Below are 26,773 nucleotides of genomic sequence, written 5' to 3'. Positions count from 1 at the left end.
CTTCCCTTCCTCTATTTCTTCTTTTCTTTCTCCTTCCCACCTTCTTCCCTCCCTCCCTCCCTTCACTCATTCCTCTCTTACTCTCCCCTTTCATAAGTTTCCTTGCTTCCTTCCTCTGTTCCTGTCCCTTCCCCCTTTCTTTCTTTCTTTCTTTCTTTCTTTCTTTCTTGCTCTTTTTCTTTCTCTCTTTTACCTTCCCTTCCTCTATTTCTTCTTTTCTTTCTCCTTCCCACCTTCTTCCCTCCCTCCCTCCCTTCACTCATTCCTCTCTTACTCTCCCCTTTCATAAGTTTCCTTGCTTCCTTCCTCTGTTCCTGTCCCTTCCCCCTTTCTTTCTTTCTTTCTTTCTTTCTTTCTTTCTTTCTTTCTTTCTTTCTTGCTCTTTTTCTTTCTCTCTTTTACCTTCCCTTCCTCTATTTCTTCTTTTCTTTCTCCTTCCCACCTTCTTCCCTCCCTCCCTCCCTTCACTCATTCCTCTCTTACTCTCCCCTTTCATAAGTTTCCTTGCTTCCTTCCTCTGTTCCTGTCCCTTCCCTCTTTCCTTCCTTCCTTCCCACCCTCCGTCCATTCATTCACCCATTCCTCTCTTGATCGCTTAAAGCTGGTCCCTGGTGCAAAAAGGGTTGGGGACCTCTGTCCTACAGGATTGGGTGGCAGAGAAGTTGAACATATGTAAATTTAAAAGTTTAAGAAAGTTTACAAGTTAAGTGAAAGAAACTTCATTATTCATTTATATGTACATGTACATTTCTTCATTAAAAACATGTCTTTCTGCATAATTTAGACTAACTTTGTGAGTTTTTTGAGGGCTGGAACCAATTAAAATTATTTACATTAATTCCTATGGGGAAAAGTCGTTCGAGATAAGAGCTGCTCGACTTAAGAGCCCAGGTCCGGAACGAATTAAACTCGTATCTCGAGGTACCACTGTATTTTATCTTAGGATGGATACGTGTTTATCCCAGGCATGTTGAAATTCAGTTACTGTGGATTTACCAACCATGTCTGCTGGAAGTTTGTTCCAAGGATCTACTACTCTTTCAATAAAATAATATTTTCTCATGTTGCTTCTGAACTCTGGAACCTTCTTCATGAATATTTAACACAAAGTATTTAATAACAATAAATTGAAGAGGAATTATATTATAATTATATTATATATAAAACTATATTACCAGTTATGAAATGTAAATGTGTTAAATGATATGAATAACTGCATAAAACCTGATAAGAAACATTTAAGAACATTAAACATTTATATCTTTTTAAATGGTGCTGTTTGTTTGTTTTTATTTATTTATTATTTGTCTTTGTTTTGTTTTTTGTCTGCTTTTTTGTCTCTTTTTATTGACTTGCTTGCCTGTTATTGCTACCATTATGATTATATACTGTATATTGTAAGTTATTTTTGTAAATACATTACGTATGTAGCTTTTTAAAATAATAAAATTTATTTTTTTTTAAAAAATCTCAATACCTGCTATCTTGCATATATTTTGACAAAATAAATAAAATAAGAAATCAAAATAAACCAAGAAACCAGGAGAGAGGTTCTCCGATGGCCATCCTTAGAACTCGAAAAAACGGAAGTCATTGCGGACTGCACAAGATTTGCTTCTCTGCAAGTCTGGACTTGCCCTGCCTTCGAAAAATGACAGTGAGGCTTGGCTTTGGGCTGAATGCAAAGGCAACAAATAGGCACGGTTTAATATCAGATATTTTGCTTCAGGTTTCCCAACTAACGTGGCCATCGGATGAACCCAGATCTTCTTGGTAGTCAACTCCCTTCCCATGCCAGCAGCACCAGTTCCCAGTCCAAGGAAGAACAGTTTAATAAATGTGATGGCAACTGGTACAACGCAATTAAGTGTCATCTTCGGTGGTTTATATTTGGTGATATACAGTAATGGTTTTATAATGGTTTTAAAAAAATAATAATTTGGTATTTATTTGACTTCTTACTCGTGTTATTGTATTGTATTGTGTTGTGTTGTAAGCCGCCCTGAGGTACCAAGGTATTGGACGGCACAGAAATATAAATAAGTAGGTAAGATAATGTAGTGTAGTGTAGTGTAGTCGTGTAGCGTAGTATTAGTATAATATAGAAACGGCTCCAGCCTTTGCCTCGCTCGTGAAGCGAGATCACGAGCCGAACTTGACAAAATCGCCCCACGTTGTGACAGCCCCGAGCGCCGCGAGCTGGGGAACGTGCGCGCCTGCCGCTCCCCATTGGCCGGCTAGCCTCCCCCTTCCCTGACGTCACGGCGGGGGAGGCGTATCTTTCATCAGCTGTGCGGGGTAATGCCAGGAAGCGAGCGTCTTTTTTGGAAACAATACCGTGTGTGGTGTGTAAGCGGCGGCGGCGGCGCCTCAGGTTGCAAGTCCGGGGACTTTCCGGCTCCCGCTCTTTCCGCCGGCGGCTCTTGTTTGGCGCTTCCAAGCAAAGCAAGTCAGTGGACCAGATGAAAGGCGGGATCCCTTTCGGAGGGTTTCGCAGGTCGCTGCTTTGAATAGGTGACCGGGGGGGACTCCTGGATCTTGTCTCTCGGGGTACGATCGTTAAGCTTCTGCAGGCTCTTCTGCCCGGGCAGAGGCGCAGTTCGGAGCAACAGGTCAGTATTTGGGGAGAGGGGAAGGGAGGGCTTGAGTGACAACTCCGTTATTTGTATTTGTAAGTGCTGTTGATAGATAATTTCTAAATCACGTCGTGCTCCTTGGGATTTGGATCCACTTAGGGAGGCGATCGCTCGAAAATTGCAGGACAGGGACGGGAGCGGGCGGGAAGGGTTGAACCTCCAAACCCAGAGTCCCTCGAGAGCCTTAAGAGATGCAGGCATCGGCGGATTCTTCTCCTTGATAAGCGCATAAGTGCACCAGACCCCTGCCCTAATGTTTCTTTTTTGCTAGTATCATGTATATGAATACTGTATTATGATATCTTTACATACCACCAATATGTACTTGACAAAACAAACAAACAAATAAAAGTTCTGGGGATCCCCACCCACAGTTAAGAAAGTTGCATTGAAGTGAGGGGTTTCTTCCCCCTCCACCCCCAAAATCGAATAAGTTATCTTACTCAAAAATGTCTTTCTGGGTAGGATTCAGGTTTACAGTTGCACGGATATTAGCATTGTACAAAATATTCATTGAAAGATATATTTGTATATTTGTTTCCTCTTGCACTCTCATTGTAACTTGTTGCTTGTATCCTAAGATTTTTATTAATATTGATTGTTTCTTCATTGCTTATTTGACCCCTATGACAATCATTAAGTGTTGGACCATATGATTCTTGACAAATGTATCTTTTTCTTTTATGTACACTGAGAGCATATGCACCCAGACAATTTCCTTGTGTGTCCAATCACACTTGGCCAATAAAATGCTATTCTATTCTATTCTAATTCTGCTTTTGTATATCTTGCAGTTAACTTTCAATACTGCTTGAAAGGTAGGACCTGAAGAATGAAAACTTATTTTCTTTAATTTTTCTTTGCTGACCATTAAAGTTGTCCAAGATGTAAGGACAGCCAACAAGTAGGTGGACGACTGCAGCAGAAATTTGTGCCAATGGTTTGGGATGGTTTGAGGCATACAGAAAAGATGGCATTACACAAAGATCATTTGTGTTATGTAGTGAAAAAGTTGTTTGGATACCGAGACTATAGCCATCTTACATATACTGCTCAAAAAAATAAAGGGAACACTCAAATAACACATCCTAGATATGAATGAATGAAATACAGTAGTCTCATTGAATACTTTGTTCTGTACAAAGTTGAATGTGCACAACAGCATGTGAAATTGATCATCAATCAGTGTTGCTTCCTAAGTGGACAGTCTGATTTCACAGAAATTTGATTTACCTGGAGTTATATTGTGTTGTTTAAGCATTCCCTTTATTTTTTTGAGCAGTGTAGTTCTCACCTAATCATTAGGGAATGCAAATTTGTGTTCTTCAAAATAGAAAAGAGGCATATGGTTTTGCAGAACTGGCCACCAAGGTGCTACAATTGAAGTTTTAATACTTGAAGACTCAATTTGTTTTATGCACCATGGATTCTGTAAGGCGTTGCTATTTGTTGACTCATTTGGATAAAAAAATGAGTATCTATTGTTGTTTTCCGCCTTCCTTTTTCACAGTAAAAATTTGGTTTGACCTCTTCCTGGGCTGATATAATGTGTTTCAACCTTAAAAGATTATTTGCAATTGAGTCATTTAAGCAGAGGGCAGAAGGCAAAAGGAAGAGCTAAAGAAACCATGAAACCAGCTTGTCACTTTGTTTTGGTTAACTGGCATACACGTGTGTTCTGTCCACCCCCACCCTCTTCCTTGTTCTTCCATTCCTGAAGGAAGGCAAGTGCCTGTATATTGATTTTTCTCCCCCCTGAGAGAATGCTCGAAGTAATGGAAGAATGCCTGCATTGTATGGTTCCTCAACAGGTGTTTCCAAGTGGAAAGAACTGCAGAATTGGTTTCATTCTTTCACATTTGGGGCTTGTGAAGGTGGTTGCTGAATTGATTTCCTTCTTTCCGAAGAGCATGATGGTTATTTATTATGCTTCTACAGCATTTCAGGAAATATAAAACTGCTTGCTTGGGACTTTAAGGAGATTCCAGTCCAGGTGCTCAGATGTGCTGAATGGTATCAATATAATTGCATCGTGTGCACTTAAATCCCCAGGATGTTGCCTTTGGATACCAGTGAATTTGTGGATACTTTTCTTGCCACCTTCTGTCCCACTCTTATTTTTAAAAAAAATATTATTTTATTTCTAAACATCTAGAATCATTTTTATTTCTCAACAGTGTCCTTGCATTTCTCATTGGCATTGTTGGAAAATGAAAATAATAGATTTACAGTGTAAGAAGGGACTACCTAACCCTTGCCCTTCTGCTCAGAATATATTTATAATTTGCCCTACTTTCAAGGATCTTGAATTGACCCCCACAACTGCAAAATAGTGTCTGAGTGCACACATCACGAATCCCAGCGACCAATTAGGTCCCACAGAGTTGGCCTTCTCCTGGTCCCGTCAACTAAACAATATCATTTGGCGGGTCCCAGGGGAAGAGCCTTCTCTGTGGCGGCCCCGGCCCTCTGGAACCAGCTACCCCCTGAGATTAGAACTGTCCCCACCCTGCTTGCCTTTCGTAAACTCCTTAAAACCCACCTCTGCCATCAGGCATGGGGAGACTGAGATAACTCCCCCAGGCCTATACTGTTTATGTTTGGTATGTTGTGTGCATGTTTTTTAAATTATGGGTTTTTAGTTTTAATTATTAGATTTGTATTATATATTGTTTTCTATTACTGTTGTGAGCCGCCCTGAGTCTACAGAGAGGGGCGGCATGCAAATTTAATAACTAACTAACTGACTAACTAACTAACTAACTAACTAACTAACTAACTAACTAACTAACTAACTAACTAACTAACTAACATCACCCTAAAACAAATGAAGTGGGTTTGTTGGCTCCATGCATAGTGCAAATCCAGCGATTTCCACTTATGAAATATAACTTTTGGTATAACAAGATCTCTCACAATACTTATTTATTCCACAAGCCAAGGGTAAATGAATCATGATTTATTGTAGTCTGTGAAACCAGCCTAAAAGAAAGCGATGAGTTCCTATGCTCCAATTCTGGTGTTTTTCCCCCATATTGCTAACTGTTCTGAACCTCACAGACTCATCGACTATTTTAAAGTGAGCTCAACGGAACAGAAAGGTCTTATGCATAGGACTGTATAGTAAGTTAATTTTGTTCATAACATAGTTACAAACATAGGATTGTGTTGAGAGACCTCTCAAGGTTATACTTTATTTATTTATTTATTTATTTATTATTTATTTATTGTTAGAGTTGAAAGGGACCATGCAGGTCATCAAGACCAACCCCCTGCCTGAGCAGGAATCCTAAAGCACCCCAGCCAAATGGCAGTCCAATCTCCTCTTGAAAGTGTCCAGAGTTGGGGAGTTCACAACCTCTGCATGCAGGTTGTTCCACTGGTTGATCTCTCTGACCGTCAGGAAGTTCTTCCTTATTTCTAGGTTGAATCTCTCCTTGGTCAGCTTCCAGCCGTTGTTCCTCGTCCGGCCCTCTGGTGCTCTGGAGAATAGAGTGGCCCCCTCCTCTCTGTGCCAACCCCTCATATACCTGTACACAACTATCATGTCCCTTCTGGCCCTCCTTTTCTCTAGGCTATCCATGCCCAATTCCCGCAGTCTCTCTTCATAAGTCTTGGTTTCAAGTCCCCTAATCATTTTGGTTGCTCTTTTCTGCACCTTCTCCAGAGTTTCAATGTCTCTTTTGAATTGTGGTGACCAGAACTGGATGCAGTACTCAGATGTGGTCTGACCAGGGCGTAGTAGAGTGGTATTAATACTTCCATGGTCTTAGAGTCTATCCCCCTGTTGATGCAGCTTAGGATAGTGTTGGCTGTTTTGGCCGCTGCTGCACATTGCTGGCTCATGTTTAGTTGATTATCCACCAAGACTCCAAGATCTCTTTCGCAGTCACTACTGCTAAGTGGGGTTCCTCCCAGGCTGTATGTGTGTCTAGGGTTTTTTTTTCCCAAGATGAAGGACTTTGCTCTTGTCGATGTTGAACATCGTGTTGTTAGTGTGGGCCCATAGTGTAAATCTGTCTAGATCTTTCTGTATTTTGAGCCTGTCCTCTAGGGTGTTGGCTACCCCTGCCAGCTTAAATATCTAAACTATGGTGATAGAAACTGTTATGAATACTTACTGTCTTAACAGTCTTAATTATACATGCAAGATTATTATGATGTTTAATCTGGAGAAGAGGCACTTGTAGAGAGATATGATCGCTGTCTTCAAGTATCAGAACAGTTATTAAATAGAAGATGAGGAGGGAGAGTTATTCAAAGTTCTACCCCAGACAAGGAGGTCAATGTCATCTGAATATTAGGGTAAAAAAAACTCCCTAAAAGTAGGATCACAAGGGGAACAAATGCTTGAGAGGTAGTGGACTCTTCCATATTTAAACAAACTGGATGATGGTATATAAAGGAGGTTGTAGAAGTGGACTCCTATGCGAGACAGGAGATTGGGCTAGATTTTTTAAAGGCAGTGTTTCCCAACCTTGGCAATTTGAAGATATCTGGACTTCAACTCCCAGAATTCCCCAGGCAGCGAATGCATTCACTGGCTGTGGAATTCTGGGAGTTGAAGTCCAAATATCTTCAAGTTGCCAAGGTTGGGAAACACTGTTTTAAGGAACCTTCCAACCCATGCATTCTGCAATATGAAGCCTATGAAGAAGACAAAACAATGGAAGAGAGCAACCAGGATGATAAGGGGAATGGAAACTAAAATATGAAGAGAGATTGCAGGAAGTGGGCATGGATAGTATAGTGAAGAGAAGGACCAGGGGAGACATGATAGCAATCATCAATACTCAAGGGGCTGCCACAGAGAGGAGGGGGGTGCCAGGCTGTTTTCCAAGACACCAGAAGGCCAGATGAGGAATAACGGATGGAAACTGACCAAACTGGAAATAAGGAGGAACTTTCTGACGGTGAGAGCGATCAACCAGTAGAACAGCTTGCCTGCGGAAGTTGTGAACAACACTTGAAACTTTCACGGGGACATTCGACTGCCATTTGTCTGGGGTGGTATAGAGTCTCCTGCTCGAGCAGGGGGTTGGACTAGATGACCTACAAGGTCCCTTCCAACTCTAATAAATAAATAAACTTGTTTCCCACTTTTCCCCTAGCTCAGAACATTGTTCTGCCCTTTCATTTCTGCAACACTATTTTCCATTCACAACTGACAGCAGATCCATACATGGAATAAAATGAAATCATAAAAAAATTAAGGCATTGGGGAGTTATTTATTCCAAGGTAGCGAAGGATGTTAAAAGAAATATAGTAGAAATGGTGTATGGCGTGGCCAACCTGAATTAGATTTCATTCTGCTCAAACATGGGATTGCTCAGTGAAGGTGTGAGATCCAGATTTAGTCAAAAAAAGGTCTTCGTACCTGTAGAATGAAACTGAACAAGCTGAAATCGAACCAGACTATCCAGAAGATACCGTTGGCAAGAAGAACACTGGACTCTGGAATTGTGTTGTTTTGGATGGGGCTGCACTCCCCAAATAGAAATGGCCTTATACTTTTAGGGTGGTTCTTGACCATCAGCTGTCATTGGATTTGCAGCTGGCAGCTGCAGTAAACAGTGGTTTTTAGAGTTTTATGGTTAGGGTGCAGCTGGGATCCCTCCCTGATCCAGTGGAATTTAGTGACAGTAATTCGCACCTTGGTTACAACTCTTTTCATTTATGTGGGCCTTGCCTTGCTAACTATCCAAAGGTGGGTGCAAAATGAAACAGCCAGCTTCTGGTTTTCTATGCAATATTCGAATCCTGTGATGTTTGCAGTAAAAAATCTGCACTGGTTGTTAAAAATGTGCCTTGGGCACAATTGAAGATGGTCGCACTGACCTTTAAATCCCTAAACTGCTTAGGGATAGATTATCTGGGGCATTGTGTCTCCTGTTGCAAACCTTTTGGGTTACTTAGATTGGCAGGAGAGGCGCTTCTCAAGATACCCCATTGTCACGGTTTATCTTTGTAAGAAAGAACCACCTTCTCTATGACTCCAAGCTTGGAAAGAATTCCTAATGTTTGACTCCAGATCTTTCAATATTTATTAATTATATTATTGATTGATTTTCATTTTGGTTTGGGTTTTATTTGTATTATTTTTAATCTTTAATATTCTGTATTTTTTTGCTTGAGCACTAGAGTAATTAGAAAATTGGGTATGCATTTAATGATATTAAAAAATGAAGATGGAAAGCTAATTTCATCAGCTCCCATTTATTTATTTATTTTTATTTTTATTTTTATTTTATTTTATTTTTATTCCTTCCTTCCTTCCTTCCTTCTTTCCTTCCTTCCTTCCTTCCTTCCTTTATTAGATTTGTATGCCACCCCTTTCGGTAGACTCCCATGCCATAGAATAATTTCCTATCACTGTTTTCAGCCTTTATTCTGTTTCTTCCAAACTTCCTTGTTACCATCCACTCCTTCAGCATTGTTCAAACTTACAACAACACTGAAAACAGAGATTTGCGATCAGCCTTCCCAGTTTTAGCCTTTGTAATGTTCCCATGGTCACATGATCATGATTCAGACTCTAGGTAAGCAGTACACATTTATGATGGTCGGAGGGGCCCACAGTCACGTGATTGCCATATGTGACCTTCACAGTCATCCATCAACAAGAAAAAATGGGAAAGTTGGCAGGAAATAACAAATTGTAGTGAAGTGACATCACACTTAACAACTGTTCTATCCCGGGCCTACACAGATTGAAAACAAAGGAGGAATCCAGGCGCTGATATTTCAAATCAATCTTTTTATAGAGAAAGCATCATTTATACAAGCCAAAGTCATGCATGGGAGTTCATCTTGGCAGCTTCTCAGTGAGAGGAGTTATAACAGTCCAGCAGCTAGGCTGCTGATGGAGATCAAAGCTAATTGCGCATTCCTTTGTGAGATAAAGAGTCTCCAGTTTCACTGACTTACAGTTACTGCTTCCCAACCTCTCTGCAGACAGGGCACTTTTACTCCAACGATTCTTAACAGAGAAATAATAGTTGGCTAGGGTAACATGGCTGGAACCCCCAAACATCAACTGACTTCATTACAAAACGTTGAAATTCCACCCTGAATTTCCCATCAGCCACCCCTAAATACCTATGGGGAGTGGTCAACAATTCCCTAGAGTTAAAAACTTACAGACTACTTCCTTTTCCCATACAAGTATTCTTGTCTTTTTCTTAGTCTTCTAAAGCAGGCATCTAACAAAGGCTCATTGTCTTCCTCCTCCTCCTCTTCCTCCTCCTCTAATTAAAGCCTACTGTCATTGGCATATCTGCCACCTCTGATGGTCCTTCAAGTTCATCTAGGTCTATTTCTCCCTCACTCTCACTCTCTGCATCAGCTGGCAAAACCACTGGCCCAGAGTAGCAAGATGGGCCTGGCTCATCCTCCTCAAAATCATTAGCAGAGTTGGTTGAGGACCACTCACAACAACAACCTGTGGTGTCTCGTTTAACAATCACATCCAGAAGTGATAAACTGATATAAGCCAACATAACCCATCAGTTCACAACAAACCAGATCACGTCTCAGTAACAACAACCAGCCAATCAAACAATCCAAAACCAGACCATCAGAAATATCTGAATAAACAACACTAATTTACATCACACAGACAGTGCTTAAAACCAAAGATCATGCGTCAATAACAGCCAATGGATCAAAGAGTTTGAAATCAGATCATGACTCCGAAATAGCCAAACAACATCCACACTAATTTGCATCACATAAAAACATATTTAAAGGCCAGTGTTCTGACAGATGAACACAATTTCAAGCGCACTGATGACGTCTCCTTGAATGGTGATGAAACGTTTTAACCAAATGACCAAGCTTGGAGCTCAGAACAACAGCCTAATTATCAACCAAGGCTACTAATATTCAAGTATATTTCAACTGTTATTATTGTTTAGAAAACTGAAGAAAAAAGATACGGCAACAAACATCTACCAAAAAAAAGGACTGATCCTGGAAATAATACTGTGTGTTCTGTACCAGACTTTAGGCTTATATTTGTTCCCTAGCAGTGAAACAAGACAAGTGTTATCATCTATGGCAGTGTTTCCCAACCTTGGCAACTTGAAGATATCTGGACTTCAACTCCCAGAATTCCCCAGCCAGCATTCGTTGGCTGGGGAATTCTGGGACTTGAAGTCCAAATATCTTCAAGCTGCCAAGTTTGGGAAACACTGATCTATGGCACCTGTTACTAATGTAGAATAAAAGTATTTAAAGTTAAATAAATTTAGATTTTCAATATAGTACATAAAAGTGTCATTTCCTGGGCTTTAAATATGTGGGCTGTAGTGGACTACAACTGAAATTAAGATCAAGTCTTTGATCTAGTGAAGGTTAGGGTTAGAGTTTAGGTTGTGAAGTGTTATTTTAAACTTCAAATACTTTTATATACACAGATATTCAAAATGGGACAACATTTATAGCCCAGTTCTATATGTGCATACTTAAAAGAAAATCAGTAAAACATGCTACTCCTGTGTAATCTTACAATAGATTTCAAACTGTTAGATCTCATCAGTAATTGCAAGTTAGATTATACAAAACAAAGCACAATAAATAATGATTTTTTTTAAGATCTGGAGAATTCTTATGTGTTTTCTGTCAATTTAAATTAGCATTGAGAGAAACATGAAAGACTAATGATTGGCCTCAAACCATGAAAGACTAATTATTAGGTTATTATTTTATTTTTGTTTTTTATTGTTTTTATTTCTTTTATATTTTGCTTTTATGTCTTTATAAGCCACCTAGAGTCGCCATGTTTGATTAAGCAGCAATATAAATTTTCTAAAATTAAAAAAAAATGCTCTCCCTGTTTATCTATAACCTAAATGTCTATCAACAAACACTTCTGGTTTTAACAAAGAAGAGATAATACAATATTTGGATTTGGGATTTCTGTTTTGCAACATCTTGGTATATTTTTGTGTAACTGACTTGTTGAGGGCCATTTCCACTCTTCCTTGCTGCTTATCCCTTCATTTTATTTTGTTTCCACCTGCTAACATACCTCCACGTTTCTTGCACTCAAAAGGGGCTGAACTTTTTTCCGTTTTTTCCCAAATGCCATCACTCAGCTAAACAAACAATTATCTCAACATTGTCAAACTATTTACTAAGTCTGCACTACTATTACTACTATTTTTTCCTCAATATATTATACCAATTTTTTAAATTAATATCGTTTCCGGATTGTTATTTGAACCCTGGTGTGACAATCATTAAGTGTTGTACCTTATGATTCTTGACATGTGTATATTTTATTTTATGTACACTGAGAGCATATGCATCGAAGACAAATTCTTTGTGTGTCCAATCATACTTGGCCAATAAAGAATTCTATTCTGTTCTATTCTATTCTATTCTTTGTCAACTAGTTTGAAGATGGCTCTACGATACACAATATATGCAATAATCTCTAATGTCCCCAAGATCTCTCAAAATAGTGTAGTCAAGGAGTTCCCAAGGCTTTAAAAAAACCCCTGTAATAAATAGTCTAAGCCTCTAGATAACACTTTCTCTGCCCCTAAAGTAGCCTCAGGACCATACCAAACTTCCCATGGCTTCTTTTCAACCCCCCCTTTTTTTTCACTCTCTTTATCTGATAGATACTACTACTACTTGGGCAGTTCCACTGACAGGGTCATCCTGGCAAGTTTGGCCAACCAAATTCCCTGCCTTGATTCCCAAGAGCTCCTGCCTGAAGCCAGAGGAAACAGTGCAGTTTCCTCTTCTTATCTATCCCAGCGGTTTCAGTTGCTAGAGTGAAAATATAAATTGAGCCCATTGCCAGATGTGCTCAAGAGAAACTCGTTTTGTGAAGGGCCTGCTTTTTTGTGCAGCGTGTCCTGTTATGAAAAACACTTTTTAAAACTCCGTTTCTAGCTTGCCAGACTTTCTTTATGTAAGCTCTTGAGAACGCATAATATGATCTTGGAGCCAAGCTCAATTATAATGACATACTTGGGTATTTCTTTGCTGTTTGGTTGGTATAGTACGATGTGGAAGGAGTTTGTTGTTTGCTTCCTTGGGGATGTTCTTTTCACTTCCCACTCTAGCCAGGAACTTCTCGTGGAGTCAGAAAAATAAATCCATGCCATCCCTTGCCATCTTTTGAGCTGTACATTTAATCCAAAGGATATTTATATGGTGGTTACTGTGATTGGACATGGAATTACAGTGTTCCCTCAATTTTTGCGGGGGATGCATTCCGAGACTGCATTGTTTCCGCAAAGTAAAGATGCGGAAGTAAATACACTATTTTTGGCTATGCACAGTATCACAAGCCTTTCCTTAACACTTTAAATCCTTAAATTACAATTTCCCATTCCCTTAGCAACCATTTAGATTATTACTCATCATGTTTATTTATTAAAGTTTATTTAAAAATATTTATTAAAGGCGGACAAATGTTTGGTGATGACATATGACGTCATCAGACGGGGAAAAACGTTGTATAGGGGGAAAAACGGTGAAATATTTTTTAATTAATCTTGAAAAACTGTGGTATAGACTTTTTGCGAAGTTCGAACCCGTGAAAATCGAGGGAACACTGTATATAGTTTTACATGCTCCGTTATGGGCAGACTGGTTGTTGATTCAAGAGCCATCTTTAAGAAAATATTTTTTTCCTTTAAATGTAACTCAATTAGGAGAGAAATTGCCTGTACCTTGCATGGATGTCATTAGAATTGTACGTCCAGTGAAGACATGGCCATGGTGTAGCATTTGTTCAAAATCATTAATTTTATTAGAGATTTTCTGAACAACTTCATTCTTCGCTATTATCAGTACAGTATACGCTGTTATTTAGATGCTAGATAACTGAATATTTATACTGTTTCATTTCTTAATTCAGTAAGATTTTAGATCTTATGCTTAGATTTATTACACTTGTTTTATAGCTAAAAAAGTTCTGCAAAAATAATTTTGCACCGGCATTGACTAAGCAGATTCTGAAGTCAATTCACTCCTATTGTTTTTAAGTCAACCTTATTGAGCAGGTTTGCTGACCAAGGTTTTTGTCTTACTGCAAAGTGAGATTGTACAAGGTGATCTTCCAAAATGCAGTTCATGGGAAATTTTATTTATTTATTTATTCATTTTTTTTAATGCCGCTCTTTTCCTTAGACTCAGGGTGGCTTACAACATGTTAGCAATAGCACTTTTTAACAGAGCCAGCCTATTGCCCCCTCAATCCAGGTCCTCATTTTACCCACCTTGGAAGGATGGAAGGCTGAGTCAACCTTGAGCCAGTGATGAGATTTGAATTGCTGACCTGCAGATCTAGCAGTCAGCTTTAGTGGCCTGCAGTACTGCACTCTACCCGCTGCGCCACCTCTGCTCAATTAATCACCAATTCAGAAATTGTAAATCACTTCCTTCTCCACTTGGTCTTGGATCTGACCACTGGCACTGCTCATGATAGGACTTGCTAAAGCAGCCAAAATTGACTTGTAGATCTTGTCTTTTTTTTTCTTTTCTGAAAATGCCTTAGATTTTGTGCAAAAGAGAAAAAAATGAACTTGTGAATTGTGACTTGGATAACTATAGAGGATGAGTTATAGAAAGAAGAGAATCATGATATAACTTTAGAGAAAGATGTAAATCTACAAATGTATTTATAACCTTTGTAAGGAAAATAAGAAACTACTTCTTTATAACTTTTTTATTTCTTTTCTATTTTTCTTCTACCTTTTTATATTTTTGCACTTAGCAATAGCATTTAGACTTATATACCGCTTCATAGTGCTTTTACAGCCCTCTCTAAGCGGTTTACAGAGCCAGCCTATTGCCCCCAACAATCTGGGGTCCTCATTTTACCCACCTCTTGGAAGGATGGAAGGCTGAGTCAACCTTGAGCAGGTGGTGAGATCTGAATTGCTGAACTACAGGTAGCAGTTAGCTGAAGTAGCCTGCAGTGCTGCACTCTGGCCACTGTGCAACTGGTTCCATAACATTGGGGCAGCCACAGAGAAGGCCCTCCCCTGCAGGCACATCAACCTGCATTGTATATTTATTAGATTTGTATGTCGCCCCTCTCCGTAGGCTCGGGGCGGCTTACAGCAATAATAAAAACAATGTATAACAAATCTAATATTTAAAATATCTAAAAAACCCTTATTTAAAAAGCAAGACATACACACAAACATACTGTGCATAAACTATATAGGCCTGGGGGAGATGTCTCAATTCCTCCATGCCTGACGGCAGAGGTCAACGGGACCCGGAGAAGGCCAACTCTAAATTTGATCAGCAGAAGTAGCTTTCAGTATTGCATTCTAACCACTGCACCACCAAAGCTCTTCACTTTGCTTATCAAAAAGTTGCAAAAGCAAAGGGGACAAAGCAAAGGTCATAAATATGAATATGATCACATTATCGTGGGAATGCTATAATGGTGGTGTTTTAAAATGACCATAACAGGGGTGGGTTCTAACTTACCTCGCTGCTGGTTCGCTTCCTCCTGCGCCTTATGGGCTTATGTATGCTTTGCTCGTGCACTGAAAAATCTGAAAAAACCCTCCAAAAAACAGGATGCCGACCGCATGCACAGTGCCAGAAACTTGGCTTTTGCACATGCTCAGAAGAAAAAAAAACCTAAAAGTTTTTTAGAAATAAAAATAATATGGCAGCACCCATGGAATGGCATTGACCAAACCAGCTCCATGATGTCACCAGTGGGTCACTACTGGTTCGGGCAAACCAGTCCCACCTTTGGGCCATAAGTCACTTTTTTAGTGCCATTGTGACTTAGAACTGCCGCTAAATGAACTGTTAAAGGTTGAGGACTACCTATAAATCTTTTCAGTACGTATGTCAAGCCAGTGGTGATAAATCAACGGCTTGCCACGCTATCTGTAGAAGGCCTGATGTTTATGGAAACTTGGGAGGGGTGATTTTCATGAGGGAGCAGATGCAACCACAAAGCCTACTTTTAAGAAGTTCAAGGCCATCCTATGTCCACCACCTGGGAGGAAGCGGAAGGAGGAGTTGCCACGTTGGCACAACCTGAGTGGGCAATGTGACAGGTTTGTGGGCAAGGGATGTCAACTTGCAATTACCTATTTATTTATTTATTAGATTTGTATGCCGCCTCTCTCTGAAGACTTGGGGTGGCTCACAACAACAATACAATATACAGAATACAAATCCAATATAAATTAAAAATGAAATTAAAACCCATAAATATTAAAAACAATCATTACTGCACAATCATACCATTCTCATGTATTACAGTCAGAAAAAAAAGTGGCAGTGGGGGAAGGAGATAACTATTTCCCCCATACCTGGCGACATAGATAGGTCTTCAACATCTTGCGGAAGGCGGGAAGAGTAGGGCAATTCGAATCTCCGGGAGGAGTTGGTTCCAGAGGGTCGGGGCCGCCACAGAGAAGGCCCTTCCCCTGGGTCCCGCCAGATGGCCTTGTTTAGTCGATGGAACCCGGAGAAGGCCAACTCTGTGGGACCTGATCTGCCGCTGGGATTTGTGTGGCAGAAGGCGGTCCCGGAGGTATTCTGGTCTGATGCCATGTAGGGCTTTATAGGTCATTACCAGCACTTTGAATTGTGACTGGAAACTGATCGGCAACCAGTGCAGGCCGTGGAGTGTTGACGAAACGTGGGCAGATCTTGGAAGCTCTCGCGGCTGCATTCTGCACAATCTGGAGTTTCCGAACATTTTTCAAAGGTAGCCCCATGTAGAGAGCATTGCAGTAGTCGAACCTTGAGGTGATGAGGGCATGAGTGACTATGAGCAGTGACCCCCGGTCCAAATAGGGCCGCCACTGGTGCACCAGGCGAACCTGGGCAAACGCCCCCCTCGCCACAGCTGAAAGATGGTACTCTAATGTTAGCTGTGGAGGACGCCCAAGTTGCAGACCCTCTCTGAGGGGGTCAATAACTCCCCCCCCAGGGTAACGGACGAATAGATGAACTCGTCCTTGGGAGGCAAAACCCACAGCCACTCCGTCTTGTCAGGGTTGAGTTTGAGCCTGTTGACACCCATCCAGACCCCAACAGCCTCCAGGCACTGGCACATCACTTCCACTGCTTCACTGACTGGACATGGGGTGGAGATGTACAACTGGGTATCATCAGCATACTGATGATACCTCACCCCATGCCCTTGGATGATCTCACCCAGTGGTTTCATGTAGACATTAAATAGCAGGGGGGAGAGGACCGACTTCTGAGGCACCCCACAATGGAGTAACCTAGAGGTCGACCTCTGACCCCCCACTAACACTGACTGCGACCGACCGGAGAGGTAGGAGGAGAACCACTGGAGAACAGTGCCTCCCACTCCCAGCCTCTCCATCCGGCGCAGAAGGATACCATGGTCGATGGTATCGAAAGCCACTGAGAGGTCAAGAAGCACCAGGACAGAGGACAAGCGCGACCAAAGCAGTTTCCGTGCTATAGCATTAAAGAGTGTGCAAAGCAGCTTGATTTGCTCAATCCTCTGATCCTCAGCTGATTCTTGAGGCCATGAATCAATTAAAGTGAAATTCCAAGGCAGAGTCAGATAATTGGGGAAAATTGCAGAGCAGGACAGCTTTCAGATCTCTTCTCCTTCTTCTCGCAGCATCTTCTGGCTCTAAACTCTGTGCTGTGTCCTTTATATATCTAGAGCAGTGTTTCCCAATCTTGGCAACTTGAAGATATCTGGACTTCAACTCCCAGAATTCCCCAGCCAGCATTTGCTGGCTGGTGAATTCTGGGAGTTGAAGTCCAAATATGTTCAAGTTGCCAGGGTTGGGAAACACTGCTCTAGAGAATAGATGACTCCCAGCAAATAGCACATTCTACAATAATGCTTGCCAACAATGCGTTTTTCTTCTTCTTTTATCTGTCAGAAATGGATCTGAGCCTTTTTCTCCTTTTTCTATGATTTGTTGTTTTCAAAATATTTTTTCTTCCTTCTGGCTCTTGTTCCTGGTTTTTTTTTTTGGCCCATTACTAATGTTAACATCTCATGTCCAAAACCTTTTTGCCTGCTGTGGGTGTTGCCACTTGGTGCAATAGCCTTGTGTTCACAAAGATTCATAGCGATAACTGTCAATCATCAATCAGTAACCCTAACATTAAATCACATTTGGTGTTGGGGGGGGGGAGGATAAAATAGCTGAAACAAGCAGATGGAATTGACTGTTGGGTGAAACGCACTGGCAATGAAAAACATTTTGGTGGGCAAAAAGGAAACTAGACTTTTTCTTTCCTTAAGAGTGTTTAAAATTACTTTTTAAAAATGAGGATAGAAACTCTGATGTTTCTTCAGTTGCCATTAAGAGACATGATTGCCTTTTGCTGTAAAAGAATCATCGGGAATTAGGCGGCATACAAATTTTAATAAATTATTATGGTTCGTTGCATAGTCAGCCAGATGTTTAGACTGGATTTGGCATTTTTATCCACTTATCAAATCCTTTCTGGAATAAGAAGATGTTGGTTTTGATGGTGTTAAAGGAAGAGTCACAGGTGTAAGGTCTTCCAAATAAACAAGTTGCCTTTTTTAACTGGCTGGTGATTTTGTCCGAGATGGTGGCGTTCAGCAGGATTTGGGGCTATTGTTCTTGCTGGTTCGCTTTCTTTCGCCACAATTGTTCTATTTTTATTGGCAGGTCTTTAGGTTTTGTGACTTTCTCCAGTTCTTTTCTATTCTGATATCTCCAGATATTGCCATGGTCCAGTATCCAAACTTTTTTTTGTCTTTCTTAACAGTTGCTATATATGAGATATTTATCTGTTTGAATTCAAAGTCCCAGACCACTTTTAGTACAGTGATACCTTGTCTTACAAACTTAATTGGTTCCAGGATGAGGTTCTTAAGGTGAAAAGTTTGTAAGATGAAACAATGTTTCCCATAGGAATCAATGGAAAAGCGATTAATGCGTGCAAGCCCAAAATTCACCCCTTTTGCCAGCCGAAGCGCCCATTTTTGCGCTGCTGGGATTCCCCTGAGGCTCACTTCCATGGGAAACCCCACCTCCGAACTTCTGTGTTTTTGCGATGCTGCAGGAGAATCCCAGCATCGCAAAAATGAGCGCTTCGCTGGCAACGGAAGTCCAGAGGTAGGGTTTCCCAGTGAAGGGAGCATCAGTGAAATCGCAGCATCACAAAAACACCGAAGTCCTCGAAACCCCACCTCCGGACCTCTGTGTTTTTGCAATGCTGCGATTTCACTGAGGCTCCCCTCGCTGGGAAACCTTACCTCCGGACTTCCGTTGCCAGCGAAGCGCCCGTTTTTGCATTGCTGGAATTCCCCTGCTGGGATTCCCCTGCAGCATCACAAAAACACGGGAGTCTGAAGGTGGGGTTTCCCATGGAGGGGAGCCTCAGGGGAATCCCAGCAGCACAAAAACGGGTGCTTCACTGGTAACGGAAGTCCAGAGGTGGGGCATCACAGCGGCAGCGGTGGGTTTGTAAGGTGAAAATAGTTTGTAAGTAGAGGCAAAAAAATCTTAAACCCCGGGTTTGTTTCTTGAAAAGTTTGTATGACAAGCCGTTTGTAAGATGAAGCATCACTGTACTTCATTTTCTATGGTTTTTTTTTCTATTTTGTGGTCCCACCAGTTCTTGCTTGAGGGCAAAAGGCATTTCTTGCAGATATTCCAATGCCCCATTGTAGCTACTGTATCAGGCCATTATTTTTAGTCTGTCCCCATGACCTTGCAGCAGCTAATTACATAGTTCCTTTATTTCTTCTGCTCCATTGCAGTGTACTTGCTATCTGTTGCTCTCTTCTCAATTCTGGCTTTGTAAAGCATTTGGTTTTTAAAGCTTGGTTTTGGTACAGCCCTAATTAACCCCTCTGTCTCTTTCTTCAGTTTCCCTGCTCTTAGAATAGGATAGGATAACAGAGTTGACAGGTACCTTAGAGCAGCGTTTCCCAACCTTGGCAACTTGAAGATATTTGGACTTCAACTCCCAGAATTCCTCAGCCAGCGAATGCTGGCTGGGGAATTCTGGGAGTTGAAGTCCAGATATCTTCAAGTTGCCAAGGTTGGGAAACACTGCCTTAGAGGTCTTCTAGTCCAATCCCTGCTTAACCAAGAAACCTTACACTGCTTGAGACAAATGGTTATCTAACATCATCTTAAAAACTTCCAGTGTTGTTGGGGCATGCACAACCTCTGGTGGCAAGCTGTTCCACTGATTAATTGTTCTAACTGTCAGGAAATTTGTCCTGAGTTCTTCTCTCCTCGTTTAGTTTCCACCCATTGCTTCTTGTTCTACCCTCAAGTGCTTTGGAGAATAGTTTGACTCCCTCTTCTTTGTGGCAACGCCTGAGATGTTGGAACACTGCTATCATGTCTCACCTAGTCCTTCTTTTTAATTGAACTAGAACATAACCGGTTCCTACAACTGTTCTTCATATGTTTTAGCCTCCAGTCCCCTAATCATCTTTGTTGCTCTTCTTTGCTTTCTTAGCCATTGCCAGATCTGCTTTGCCTGCTTTTTTTTTTTAATGTATTGGCCTTATTGTACTTTGCCTTTCCATATCTCTTTTCTTTTTTTTCATTTAGACTTTATTGTAGGCCAATTTAGTCTCTCCAGGTCTCTTAAGCTTTCCTGGTATACTAGGTTCAGTGAATCTTCTCATTGTCTGTCAGGTATTCTTCCAGTGCCACTTTCATTGGCAATATTCTACTAATACAGTGATCCCTCGATTTTCGCTGGTTCGAACTTCGCGAAAAGTCTATACCACGGTTTTTCAAAAATATTAATTAAAAAAGACTTCACGGATTTCCCCCCCTATACCACGGTTTTTCCCACCCGATGACGTCATATGTCATCGCCAAACTTTTGCCTGCTTTTAATAAATATTTTTTTTAATAAACTTTAATAAATAAACATGGTGAATAATAATCTAAATGGTTGCTAAGGGAATGGAAAATTGCAATTTAGGGGTTTAAAGTGTTAAGGGAAGGTTTGTGATACTGTTCATAGCCAAAAATAGTGTATTTACTTCTGCATCTCTTCTTTGCGGAAATTCGACTTTCGCGGGCGGTCTCGGAATGCATCCCCCGCAAAAAGCGAGGGAACACTGTATTGCCACTTTCATTGGGAATATTCTACATTGGCAATATTATTTCTTCACCCAGAGGGTCGTTGGTTTATGGACTTCACTTCCAGAAGAGGTCATGACAGCTGTCAGCCTTGATAGCTTCAAGGCAGGATTAGACAGATTCATGGATGCCAAGCATATAGATGGTTATTGAAATGGATGTCCAAGTGCTACCTCTATGTTGGTTGAGGCAGGCAGGATTCCCTTCAGTACCACTTGTTGGGGGTCAAGGGAAAGGGAGGAGCTTGCCTTCTCTTTCTGCTCAAGATCCCCATGGACAATTGGTGGTCCACTGTGTGACACAGAATGCTGGACTCGATGGGCCTGATTCAGCATGGCTCTTCTTATGTTCTTATGTACACCCACCCATTTCTTTAAGTAGAGTCTGTCAAATTGCTGTATGGATGAAGGCCATGATTCATTATCATTATTTTTCTGGTTTTCCTATCCAGGGCGTTTACATCTAATGCCACTAATCCAACTGTGTATTTCATGAGTGGGATTTCCGAGGTGTTAATTGCCCTGATGGCATTCCTTCTACTGACTTTGTGTTTTAAGAGCTTTACTCTCTTGATGTAATGACTTGTAACCCTCTTCCTGATTTCACTGTTTGATACAGTCAGCTTGAAGGAAACCCAGGCATCTGTAGCAATGGTTTTCAACCAGACTGTTTATGTTATTTCCATAGGGCGTTTTGATTCCTTCAGTTTTCACTATTTCCCCCCTGATGGTGGCGAAAGTGGTACATTTGTCCTATCCAAACTCCATTTCAGTATCTTGGCTACATATATGAACAATGTTGAGCAGCAATTCTATTTCTGATGCTCTTTTCCAGACAGCCTCAGATCATCCATGTAAAGGAGAGGGAGATGTTTTTGATGTTTGATAGCCACGGCTTGGCTTGTTCAGTATTATTGACAGAGAATCAGAATACTGACATACAGTAGTAGTGAAACTGAGTCTCTTTGAAAGATGGATATCTTGATTGTAACTTCTCCCAATCTATCAACATTGGCTAGCAGCTGTGTTTTCCATTGTGCCATTGATCTTTGTATAAAATTTCTGACACCCCTACTGACATTGTTTTTAGGCACTTGATTATCTAATCAAACTCAACCCTGATAAGACGGAGTGGCTGTAAGTTTTGCCTCCCAGGGACAATTCCATCTGTCTGTCCATAAACCTGGCGGGGGTAAACTACTGACCCCCTCAGAGAGGGTCTGCAACTTGGGCGTCCTCCTCGATCCACAGTTTACATTAGAGAACCATCTTTCAGCTGTGGCGAGGGGGGCGTTTGCCCAGGTTCACCAGGTGCACCAGTTGCGGCCTTACCTGGACCAGGACTCACTGTTCACAGTCACTCATGCCCTCATCACCTCGAGGCTTGACTACTGTAACACTCTCTACATGGGGCTACATTTGAAGAATGTTCGGAAACTTCAGATTGTGCAGAATGCAGTTGCGAGAGCAATCAAGGGCTTCCCCAGGTATGCCCATGTTACACCAACACTCTGCAGTCTGTATTGGTTGCCGATCAGTTTCCGGTCGCAATTCAAAGTGTTAGTTATGACCTATATAGCCCTTCATGGCCTTCTGCCGCACGAATATAGCCCTTCATAGCCTTCTGCCGCACGAATCCCAGCTAGGATTAGGTCCCACAGAGTTGGCCTTCTCCGGGTTCCGTCGACTAAACAATGTCATCTGGCGGGACCCAGGGGAAGAGCCTTCTCTGTGGCGGCCCCGACCCTGTGGAATCAACTCCCCCCGGAGATTAGGACTGTCCCCACCCTCCTTGCCTTTTGCAAACTCCTCAAAACCCACCTCTGTCATCAGGCAAGGGGAAATTGACTTCCCTGGGCCGTTTCCGCTTTATGTATGGTCTGTATGAGATGAATGATTGTTTTTATATTAGGGTTTTTAAATTGTTTTTAACTATTGGATTTGTACTATGTTCTGTTGTTGTGAGCCACTCCAAGTCTCCGGAGAGGGGCGGCATACAAATCTAATTAATTAAGTAATATTAAATATATATATATATATCACTTTTTTTTTGCTGAATTTGAAAGTTAATGGAGACTAGGATAGATCTATTTCAGCCTTATTTTGGCCTCATCAGCTAGCCATACCCACTGGGACTTGAACCTGCAACCTTTGCCTTGTAAGACAGAGAATTATCCTCTAGGCTACAGTATCCAATCCCTTCAGCTCTGCACCAGGGAAGAGTTACATATTTTTGTGTCGAATCATTTTATATATATATAAAGTGGTAGGGGGTCCAGCGTTTCCTTGCAATTAATCCAAGTTACATTCAAGGGGGTCATTCTTCTCTTGCAGTTTTCCAAAATCTTAATCAACTAGGAGCTCATATTTGTTCCTCTGCTGTGTGGGCAACTTTCTCTCTGCTCAGGTGCAAAGAGGTTTTTTTTTAAAACTAAATGCTGCTGGACATCATCACCTTTCATACCAGTTGGCAATTTGAGAGTTGTTGGTCAGCAGGTAATTGGTCTACAGTAGCATTCCCTGAATGAGTGGGATGAGCTAATGTGATGGTGCGTAAGTAGCTTGGCCCTATACCATGTAGGATGCCCAAGAGAGGCATTCATATATATTATATGGATACAGAGAGATGTATTGCACACTTAAACACATGCATTTTTTAAAACTGCAAATTGCACTGCAGATTTTTAAAATGTGTGTGTGTAATATATATTTATTCCAGTTCTTTTATGGACATGGGAAGTATTTCTCCACATCTCAAGTTTAAGATGGAAAACTGATATATTTAAGGTAGTTCATGTCCAAGAAAGACTCGGATTTTTTTTTGCACTAAAATGGTAAAAACCAGCTATACTTGGTTATATTTCCTAGTAAATTGGAGTGGCACACTCAGCCCCAGGTTCAACTGGCTCTATGATTTAGATGATTTAGACCAGTGTTTCCCAACCATGGCCACTTGTAGATATCTGGACTTCAACTCCCAGAATTCCCCAGCCATCCTAAAAGTAGGAGCACAAGGGGAACAAATGCCTTGAGAGGTAGTGGACTCTTCCATATTTAAACAGACTGGATGATGGTATATAAAGGAGGTTTTTTAAGGCAGTGTTTCCCAACCTTGACCACTTGAAGATATCTGGCTGGCGAATTCTGGGAGTTGAAGTCCAAATATCTTCAAGTGGCCAAGGTTGGGAAACACTGATTTAGATGATGATGATGATTTATTAGATTTATAAGCTGCCCTTCTCCTGGTGGGCTCGGGGCGGATCAAGATTAACAAACTTGACCAATATTTCAGATACTGTGCATTAAGAATTCTTAATGAATTAAGATTAATGTACAGATACTGTACATTAAGAATTCTGAAAACTGTGTAGAGCATTTAGAATAATCTTTTTTGAGAGCGGAATGCTGGTTAAATTATTAATGTGATTTATTGCATTCCAAAATGATTTTCCTGGAAGCTAATTTTTTTTCTCTTTTAACTTTCTTCATAGGACTGACCAGACTGTAAACAGTCTGAACATTTTGTTTCCCATTTGCTTGAGAATTTTGTTTTAAAGAAGAAGAGAGAACTGGGCCAAAGGGCCTCCTTCACTAACCAATTAACTTTTCCCCCCAGGCAGCATTCAGAAATAGCTTTGTGTGGCAAATAAAATGAATGTATGTTTTTGCCTCTGTTATTCATAGTGTATTATCTAGTGTTGTAATATTCTTATTATATATTTTCAGGTGAAATGGATCCCCCTGTTTACCTGGAAGATGATTTTTCCCATTTGGATGGGTTAGATGATGATGTATTCCACTCGGATGACTGTGAACTGGTCAGTCAGTCCAGCAAGATGGCCTTTCGTGGCATTTTCACCCAGAGCAAATCTTACAACTGCCTCCTGGGCAGATTCCAGCTCTTCCCACTTACACACTGTTGCGGCCCAGGCAGCCGGCATGCCAAACAACAGGACAAGGCAACACAGACCCTCAATGCCTCCTCTTCCAGCCAGGATATCATGTTACCTTGTGGAGTCACCCAAGAGCCTCAGAGACTCTTTTATGGTAAGAATCATCAGCTGTTACTTCTTTCTTTGTCTACAGTGAGAAAAGGCAGTGAACCAGAGATACAGTCTGTTCCCTTTTTTAAATGAACCGTGTTGTTCTTGAGCAAAGCAGCAATTGCCTCCGCTGTGGCTTCAAATAGTTATCTCAGAATCTTTTAGCTGGCTCTATGTGAAACAGGTAAGGGGAGGTCCTGCTTCATGATCAGAGTACAGAGGTACCTCTACCTAAGAACTTTTCTAGATAAGAACCGGGTGTTCAAGATTTTTTTGCCTCTTCTCAAGAACCATTTTCCGCTTACAAACCTGAGCCTCTGAAACTGTAACTGGAAAAGGCAGGGAGAAGCCTCTTTGGGGCCTCTCTAGGAATCTTCTGGGAGGAAACAGGGCCGGAAAAGGCAGGCAGAAGCCTCTGTGGGACCTCTCTAGGAATCTCCTGGGAGGAAACAGGGCCGGAAAAGGCAGGGAGAAGCCTCTGTGGGGCCTCACTAGGAATCTCCTGGGAGGAAAGAGGGCCGGAAAAGGTGGGGAAAAGCCTCTGTGGGGCCTCTCAAGGAATCTCCTGGGAGGAAAGAGGGCTGGAAAAGGTGGGGAAAAGCCTCTGTGGGGTCTCTCTAGGAATCTCCTGGGAGGAAACAGGGCCGGAAAAGGCGTGGAGAAGCCTCTGTGGGGCCGCTCTAGGAATCTCTTGGGAGGAAACAAGGCCGGAAAAAGTGGGGAGAAGCCTCTGTAGGGCCTCACTAGTAATCTCCTGGGAGGAAAGAGGGCTGGAAAAGGTGGGGAAAAGCCTCTGTGGGGCCTCTCTAGGAATCTCCTGGGAGGAAACAGGGCCAGAAAAGGCGGGGAGAAGCCTCTGTGGGGCCTCACTAGGAATCTCCTGGGAGGAAACAGGGCCTCCACCCTCCCTGTGGTTTCCCCAATCGCACACATTATTTTCTTTAACATTGATTCCTATAGGAAAAATTGCTTCTTCTTACAAACTTTTCTACTTAAGAACCTGGTCATGGAACGAATTAAGTTCGTAAGTAAAGGTACCACTGTATTTCATTTAAAGCAAGACTAGGCAGCCAGCACCTCAAGATTTACATGTGACTCCATGCTTTCTCGTCTTTGGCCACCAACATTTGGCAGCAGTGAAACCCTCCATTGAATTTTGGTGTCAAGTCACTTAGAATCAGTCTTCATAATATGCAGAACTGAGCTAGTTATCCAAACAGAGTTAGTGTTATCAAAAAAAGAAGTAGATGATCAATGATATATTAATATATATTAATAATATATTAATTAATTAAAATATATTAATAATCTAAAATTAAAAAATAATCAACTAAAATGCAGAATTAATAAATGAATTGCCCTCACTTGACATTTCTTGCAATAGCAAAAGTGCTTAGATTTATATTCTGCTTCCCAGTGCTTTACCACTCACTCTAAGCAGTTTGCAGAGTCAGAATATTGCCCCCAAAAATCTAGGTTCTCATTTTACCCACTTGGACGGATGAAAGGCTGAGTCAATCTTGGGACAGTGAGGATGAACTGCTGGCAGTCGGCAGGTAGCAGGTAGCAGAATTAGCCTACAGTATTGCATTCTAATAACTGTGCCACACGACTCTAGGATGTGCTTGTATAAACTCTTTGTTCCTTATAGTTCAATAGCACAAGCTCCAGTAATAGTTTAGAAGAAAGGTAATCTAAGTTGTCCTCCTCTCAAATTAATTGGTAACTAATTGCAACTCGAATTCATATGAGGGAGTGAATGTGTTGTTATGGTTTTGAATTGGGGACTGACAAAAAAGTCACTGGTAAATTTGGGTAGTTTGCTCCCTCTTAGTCCAATTTTCCTCACAGAGTTGTAAAGATAAAATGAGGGGAGCACCAGCTTTAGCTCCTAATAGAAAGGTGGGGTATAGACAGTCATGGGCTACTGCCCACACCGGGTGGGGGGGGGGGGGGAACCAGTGGGAGTAGCAAAAATGGAGCTTACATATAGTAGATAATG

General features: G+C 41.3%; 1 protein-coding gene across 4 annotated transcripts in view; it reads left to right on the top strand.

Annotated features, from left to right (window-relative positions):
* BMF (Bcl2 modifying factor) overlaps positions 1-26,773 on the top strand; it is a 91,351-nt gene that overhangs the window by 37,218 nt on the left and 27,360 nt on the right. For 3 of the 4 annotated variants that reach the window (XM_070734241.1, XM_070734224.1, XM_070734214.1), the window contains one exon: positions 24,455-24,775. In XM_070734241.1, the coding sequence (XP_070590342.1) occupies positions 24,460-24,775 (316 nt within the window). In that variant the 5' untranslated portion in view covers positions 24,455-24,459. Of the gene's footprint in view, positions 1-2,266; positions 2,613-24,454; positions 24,776-26,773 lie in introns of those variants that run through there. The other variant, XM_070734232.1, reaches the window with a different exon arrangement.

This window comes from Erythrolamprus reginae, chromosome 1, assembly GCF_031021105.1.
Source record: "Erythrolamprus reginae isolate rEryReg1 chromosome 1, rEryReg1.hap1, whole genome shotgun sequence".
NCBI lineage: Eukaryota > Metazoa > Chordata > Lepidosauria > Squamata > Dipsadidae > Erythrolamprus > Erythrolamprus reginae.
The sequence above is the reverse complement of the archived record's forward strand: the minus strand, read 5'-3'. Positions and strand labels throughout refer to the sequence as shown.